General features: G+C 33.0%; 1 protein-coding gene across 1 annotated transcript; it reads left to right on the top strand.

Moving 5' to 3' along the window:
* The first annotated feature begins 1,377 nt into the window (after nucleotides 1-1,377).
* On the top strand, nucleotides 1,378-3,453 carry LOC127738424 (leucine-rich repeat and immunoglobulin-like domain-containing nogo receptor-interacting protein 3). The gene is made up of 4 exons (XM_052249670.1): nucleotides 1,378-1,870; nucleotides 2,144-2,503; nucleotides 2,747-2,941; nucleotides 3,164-3,453. Exons 1-4 carry the CDS (start codon nucleotides 1,378-1,380, stop codon nucleotides 3,451-3,453), a joined length of 1,338 nt encoding a protein of 445 aa, XP_052105630.1.
* Nucleotides 3,454-8,062: the final 4,609 nt, after the last annotated feature.

Raw genomic sequence — 8,062 nt, 5'->3', positions numbered from 1 at the left:
ATGTGTACGTGACAAGCTACAACTTGCTCAATAGAAATAAGAAGATGTGGTATGAGTGCCAATGAAACAACTCTCCATCCAAGTCACAATGTGTTAAAAGTTAACAATTATAGGTCAAAGTACGGCCTTCAACACGGAGCCTTGGCTAACACCGAATAGCAAGCTATAAAGGGCACCAAAATGACTAGTGTAAAACAATTCAAACAGGAAAACCAACGGTCTAATCTATATAAAATAAACGAGAAACGAGAACCACTGAAACAGGTTCCTGACTTAGGATAGGTGCAAACAAATGCAGCGGGTTTAAAAGGTTCAAGTCTATTTAGAAAAGACACCAACCCATTCCTTGTTCCACAACGATTCAATTACGTATAAGGGACTACAATCTCTAATAATCACGTACCGTGTCATATCCATCGTCTTCGTAGATTTAAGATGAATGACACTGAACCAGAATTCTCGTCTGCTAGCATACTACTCTAAATTTGTTACCATTATTGCAGAAGAGATGATCCCCTACATTTTCAAATTTCCTTTGACCTGACTTAATATTTACCCGCCAAATAAATTTTTAATTTTTATGATTTATGTGACAATCCTTGAATATGATATCACTGAATTAGGCTTGGATTTTCATGAGCAACACGACGGTCGCAACATATGGAGCATGATATGCTTACCCTTCCGGAGCACATAAGATCACCCCGGTTTTTTGTGGGGTTCTTGTTGCTCAATCTTTTTAGTTTCCTTTGTTATGTTTTGTAGACTGTTGTTTGCCTTTTTGTCGTATTTCTGTTTTTTTGCCATGACGCTTTCAGTTTATCTTCCACTTATCAGTTTTAATATCCTTTTGGTATCTTTCGCCTCTTTTTTTTAATTAAGTATGAACAAATCGTAAAATAATGTTGCTATCAAAAAGTTACTATTGTAAAATTGTAAAATGACTAAACTACAATTCAGTAAACATCACACTTATAACTGATTGTTCACAAATGATTAAGAGTAAAACAAGAGTTTCTGTTTGACATGCAGGTCTGGAATGACATTTATTTTTGCTGATTTACATTATAAGGGAGCTATGTACGGGAAAAGTTTGTCGGCCGAGAGCAAAAACCCCATAGGACATTAGATGTTATGGTATGGATGTGTATGCAATATTTCCCGTTTCACACCTCTCAAACAAGTCAATACATCTTCTAGGATTCGCGTAACCGAACATTTCATGCATTTGTCTTCTTTAACATTTAGGCTCGAGCGTACATGATGTTCTACTAGCAAAAACATGTCGTACGCAATGCAAACGGCATTGCACGTTTATGTAATTGAAAACTTCACTTGATTCATTGGTATTTTTTTCTATTTCAGGATACAGGCAGTATGTACAGGTTGTTATTTATATTGGCATTGAACCTGTATACTGTACATTCATGTGAAGTTTGTGAGCCTTGCGAGTGTAATGTTATCAAGTTCCACAGAAGGTTTTTATGCACAGCTAATTGTTCTAGTCGTGGTCTAACTTCGATTCCAGGTACACTTCCAAGCGAGATAGAAGTGATTGATTTATCTTACAACGACATTCATAGTGAAGATTTGGAACGATTAAAACTATTCACAGAATATCTTGCGGATCTGAACCTTTCATATAACAACATAACATATCTTCCACCTCGATCCTTGTCAACAGCCTCCCAGCTTAATGTACTCAACCTTGATGGAAATGTATTGGAGAAGGTTGACAGTACTTCATTTGGACATTTGAAACAGTTACACAAACTGATAGGGATACATGCAAAGACATTTGAAGAGAACACGTTTGATAATTTGGAAGGATTGAATGATATGTCTATCGTTTTTGGTAGTAAAGAAGTCAGTGAAAACATATTTAGTCATCTGAAATTAAAAACTTTACACACGAATTTTAAAACAGCTACACGTATTCCTGAAAAACTGCTTAATTTTGGAATTGATACGCTCGTAGATGTTTACTTGAATGCACCGAACGTTGAAAGTCTTCACGAGAATACATTTAGCGGGCTTACTATATTGAAATCTGTCACTATACATACTGAAAAGATGCAAACATTACCGACCAACTTATTTCATTCGACCGTGAATGACGATAGAAAAATGCCTGTTAATTTAGTGACTGTTATGATAGATGGCGTCAAATCACTACCTAGAAATCTGTTCGATAAACAACAGAGCTTGAAACATTTGTCTTTAAATAACATTGAGGATCTCATCTTGCCGAAGTCTGAGTCCCAAGTCGACACACTAGATCTTTCTGGAAGTACATTATATCGAATATCGGCTGATTGGTTTATTGGCTTTAAAAATTTACGGTTTTTAAACTTGAGTCGGACAAAACTGATTGAAGTCAACAACGATACTTTAATGTCACTTTTATCGCTAACGGTATTAGATTTATCATATAACAATATTACAAACCTCCCAGATGCCTTATTCAAATCCTCACAGAATACTATAGTAGCATTTAACGTAAGTCACAACCAACTTCGGAATATTTCAAACCGAACATTTGAAGGGGTAAAGTCTTTGGAAAAAGTAGACATGGGAAACAATAAATTAAATTTTATTGATGAAAATGCTTTCAGAGATCAATTCATGCTTACAGACTTATTTCTAAACGATAATGAACTCGTGTATCTTTCAGGTGATACCTTATTTGACCAAACAAGTTTATTAGATCTTAATATTGCAAGAAATAAAATTAAACATCTTCCAGGTCGTTTATTTAGAAATGCCCGATCTCTCAGAAGACTGGATATCTCTGGAAACAAAATACAAACATTGCCACATGACTTCTTTGAAACAATCCGCTTTCTTGAATTTGTATCATTAGATGACAACCCTGTTCATTGTGACTGTCCTCTTATGTTGATACGAGACAGCATGCCGAGACTTAATTTAATTGGAAAATGTGAGGCACCTCCAAAATTGCAGGGCACATTGTTGAAAAATCTAAAATTAAATGAAAATTGCCTAATTACTACAAGTCCTACCGTATTATCAACATCGTTTTCATTCTATGATGTATCGCTCGTTTTGTCTTCAACGTTAGACCTTAAAACGTTTCCGTCTACCATCGCATCAACGCCATATACTTATGCAACAGAAAAAGTGGAAATAGCATCAACCTCAGCAAACCATCTTCATCCGTCCATAGTTCAAATATTTAATCGGGACACACCTGAACAGGCTATAGGGAATGATTTCTATGATACATTCCTCGGAACCAGTGCTTTTTATATTGCTATTGGTTGCGTAGCTGCGGTGTTCCTTGGAGCTTTAGTTGGAGTTGCTGTTGTCATGGCACGTCGAAAATTGAGAAGCAGAGCCTATGAAGTAAGTGAGACCACTGAAATACCGAATGATGATATTGCTATGGCTTTACGGCATGTTCATGAAGAAGATGAAACATTGCATTTGTAAAAATATGTCTTTTGTGTTAGTGCTAAAATCGCCGATTTCTTCGGTTCGGGATAGGTTTATAATCTGCACAGTCAAAGAAATTCATGCGTGATATCTGTACTTTTGATTTGTTTACCTTTAAGTGTAATTAATTTTAGAGTTGATATAAGGAGAATAAATAAGGTTGAAAACTGGCAAATACAAATAACTAAAAATACCCACACAGAAGAAGTCCCTTACATTTACTAAATATCAAATCACTGATAGATATACCAATGTAATCATAACACAAAAAATAATGAAATCTATCTCAATAACAAATATTTGTATTCATAATTGTTAATGCAAATAAGCAATTGATCAAGTGCACAGGACGCAAAGCAAACTCCATTTTTTGGACAAATAAATCATCATTTTTCCTGTTTGTTTCAAACCCGTTGAAAAAATATTTCAAAGGAAGGAATATTTTATGAAATTTAACATTTTACATAATATAATACTTGGTGTTTTAAGTTAATAAGAATATCATGATTTTTTATTGAATGTATTTAAGGAAGTTAATGATGGTACAATGTTTTATAAATAACAATATACATTCCTTACATAGGTTAAAAATCTTGATAAATCTGTTAAAGCTCTACAGCTTACAAGAAAGTTTTATTAATAACTCCATTTCTCAAAACATAGAAAATCATATATTAATCGTTTCACTTTAACGAAGCTCAAGTCCAGGCTGTTCCTAAATTGATCGTGGTGAAATTGGTGGGAGGAACTCAAATCAATAAATTGTGGGTGATTGCATTTTCCTTATAATTTTGTAAGAGTTATCAGTAAAATGAAAATTTTATGGGTGATTGGTGTCTAAAAAATGCCTCCCATGCCCTCCCCTTTTGCATTTAATTCTGGAACAGCTCACAATCTATATAATTAAAGTCAAAATATTTGGGAGAATATCTACATACAAAAGGTGTAAATACAACATTGTATAAAGGGTGCAAAACACATTTATGATAAAAAATGGATTGCATGACACATTTCAAAAATTGGATTAGATAACAGATTCAATATCACATTAGAATTGTAGAAAAAATAAGACATCATTTTTATTGACACTAAAATCTTTCCAATTCGAATGCATATTATCTCTTGTACTAGAATACCAACGTATGTCAACCATGTATAACTTATATAGTATTATTGATGTTTTTACACATTAAATGAGCAAAAATAAAAATAAGAATTAGAAAATTATATACCAAAGTAACTTATATTGCTCATTTGCCAACAAGTTATCCTCTAATAGTTTGTTTATTATCAAATGTAGATATCTCAAGAAATACAGCCATTCCATAATTGGATTTTCGTTAGACTGTTTATGGTGAATATTCTACAAAGAATTTTGTAAAGGATGAATGGATTTTTATTGATTTTGCATGTTTTTTGTTTCATTTGTACGATATATGATTTGTGTGTTTGTTATGAATGGAAAGACCATAATGCATAATATGATCGCTGAAAACTAAGATATAGGAGTTGTTCAAAATTTTATATAAATATTGTAAGAAGACTAGAATTTCATTGTGAATACCAAGGTTATTTCCCTTGTTTTAAAAATCATGTAAAATTCACGATTAAGTTTGATGACTTTGAATACAACACAAGTAAGTTGCTTCTATTTCACACTACTGCTTTGATGCATTATCAAGTACATATATTTAATTTGTAATAGATTTACCAAATGTTAAATGTTTTCCGACTATATAATTGGTGTTGAAATTCTATATGTTGTGATTTAGTTGCCTAATTATGATAATGTTCTATTAGGATAATTTTCTTTATTTGCCTTGTTTGTCGAACTTATTTCACTTTCCTAAGTTTACTTTTTCATTTCTTTTTTTCTGTTACACTAGTCGAATGCGTACCTGTGTCGGCAGTCCGTCAGCTGAAATCTCAACAATGTTAAATAAATGATACTTTCACATTTTTATCACTGTTAAATACATTGTGTATGGTAGAGCATATTGAAAGTTAAAAACTTCTTATTTTTGTAACTCATTTCACATGAAATTTGTATAAAATCATGATTGTTGTAATATAAATATATTATTGTTTTATTATTGTTGTTGAAATAATTATGTTTTTTTTGCGTTACTGATGATTGATTTACTGTTGACATTATCAAATAAAAACTGTATTTAGTCAAAATAATGTTCCTTCATGGTTGTACAGTTAGGATCAGTTCTAACCTCTCGTCAGAACTGTCAGGATCTGTTCTAGAGTAGAACTGTCAAAATATGTTGTATAGTAGAACTGTCAGAAACTATTTAAGGTGAGAACAGTTCTAAATGACGGTAATTAGAGCAGCTCTTTGATAATGATGAAGAACAGTTCTAGTGGATATGGAACAGGTCAGGAACAATGTAGAGAATATTTTGTTTGAAATAAGATCAAATTAAGCAATAAATAAAGGCATAAAAAATGAATGAATAAATAGAGCTGTCCAAAATTATTCCAGAGATAGAGCTTTAAGGATCTGTTCTTAAGTAGAAACCAGAATCAATTAGTGGTACCCGTTATGTTGCTCATTACAAGTAATAGTTCGGTCAAAGGTTGCATTCGTTGATAGTCGTAAAATAGAATAAGAGGACACGACTGTGGTTACAACGATTGAACATAACCGCAGTCATCTATGAGACGCATTTCTCTTTATTGTCAACCAAGTCAGCGCGTTTCTGGATTTTACTTCTCTAGAAAAGCTCTAACCTAAAACAATTTTGGGTATATAGGAAGAAAACAAATAGTTTATGGGCAATTCAAAACAGCACCAAAATAACATTCAAAGTTCAAATACTTTCTATCTACCACGAATACATTAAATTTTCCTCAAAACCTAAAATTTGCATAATGCATATTTCCGTAATCTTTGCAATTGCAAACATGAACAGTTTTCCAAATTAATCATATTACACGAATGTATGAATAAAACCAAATGCGTCAGTTTGATATATACTAATGATATGCAGAAAAAAATCTCCAACTATGCACCATTTTGCAGTAAGATGTGTAATTTAACTTTTTAATCAATTAAATGATAAATATTTCACTACTTGTTACAACCTATATGATATAAGCCTTGGTTTTGCGTAGCTTTTGTCATATAAAGATCCGTATCAATTTCCTTATAAGAAATTTCTAATAACAGCTCATATTATTCTTCATACAATTGATGTACTAGTCCATTAAAAAAACCAGCCATTTGTAAAGCTTAAAAGAAGAACAAAAGAACAAAATTATTTACATCAAATGAAAGTATAGATTTAAGGCGACAGTAGTTTACCAATTTGGATCGCGTTTTAGCAATTTTCTGGCATAGTCCTCAACTGCATCCATCAGTAACTTAAAGTTTTTCTTCCAGTTGATGGGTTTTGAAATTAGATATTTCGGGTCTTTGGCTAACAACTCTTGAAGTTGTTCATTGTTTACGATGCTAATGTCAACAGTTATAACATGACCCAGGGGACTATATTTGTATATGGAATATGCACAAGAGCAATCAGGAGGTTTTGGTTTTTCATCTCTAATGGTAACTGTCTCTAATACCCTCTTTTTGTTGAAAATCTTGGAAATAATAGTTTAGGTGTAGGTATATGAAATTACAGATGTAGTTTTATCTTCAAAGTAATCAGGTATTCTTTTCTGCACCGATTTTCGATAGAAAATATAATAGAAAAGCAAGCATAAGTATGTTTTCAATTTGTACGGCAAACTAACTTGAATCACTTTTTTAGAGAAACAAATTCGTCCGTCGTTATTTGAGCTGTATTAATATGAAGTAATTAACTTTGATCAATCAAATAATGTTTGTGACGAATATTCCAGTCCTTGACCATCTCAGTTGTGCCAAATACGGCTATGGCAGTATATGCCTCCGGCTACAAATTATTGGGACGCAACTAAACAGTTGGGATCAGTTTGAACATCTCTTCAGAGCGTCAAAAAATTCTGCCATAGAACTGTTCCAAGATAAAATTGTTAGAATCAATTCTATGGTAGAATTGTCCGAATTTGTTTTAGGAAAATTAAGGCGACGGTAGTTTACCGATGTTCAAATCTCGTAAATCGAGTAAAAAGAGACAAATGAAGGGCACAAACAAAAACAGGGGAAATCGTATGAACTCCAAAAAGAGAGAGACCGGTTGCGTCGACAGAGTAAGCGTCTTCTGCTATGCACGCATCACCCGCCATGCGAATTCACACTTAGTAAAATGTCACAATCGGTAAAATTACAGACCAGGCGGCTACACTGGTGAGTTATGAAACAGACGAATCGTATCGGTCAACCATTTTGTTATGATGACCATAAAACTTTTGTAGTATCTATTTCACTCGTTTATCTCATAACTCTGCTTGAACAGTTTTGAGTGTAAGGAGCACTCCCTTGTTAATGAAGTCTGTACAACGTGAACATGTAGGATAGAAATTAAAGAAGCTTTCTGATTATAATTAAGAATGGTTCTAGTCGTCGAGAAAGTCAGGGCATTAAAATAAAGGCAATAGTAATATACCGCTGTTCAAAAGTCATAAATCGATGGAGAGAAAACAAATCCGGGTTACAAACTAAAACCGAGTG

This window comes from Mytilus californianus, unplaced genomic scaffold, assembly GCF_021869535.1.
Source record: "Mytilus californianus isolate M0D057914Y unplaced genomic scaffold, xbMytCali1.0.p SCAF_1, whole genome shotgun sequence".
Lineage (NCBI taxonomy): Eukaryota > Metazoa > Mollusca > Bivalvia > Mytilida > Mytilidae > Mytilus > Mytilus californianus.
Note: the sequence above shows the minus strand (reverse complement) of the source record. Positions and strands in the feature narration are given on the sequence as shown.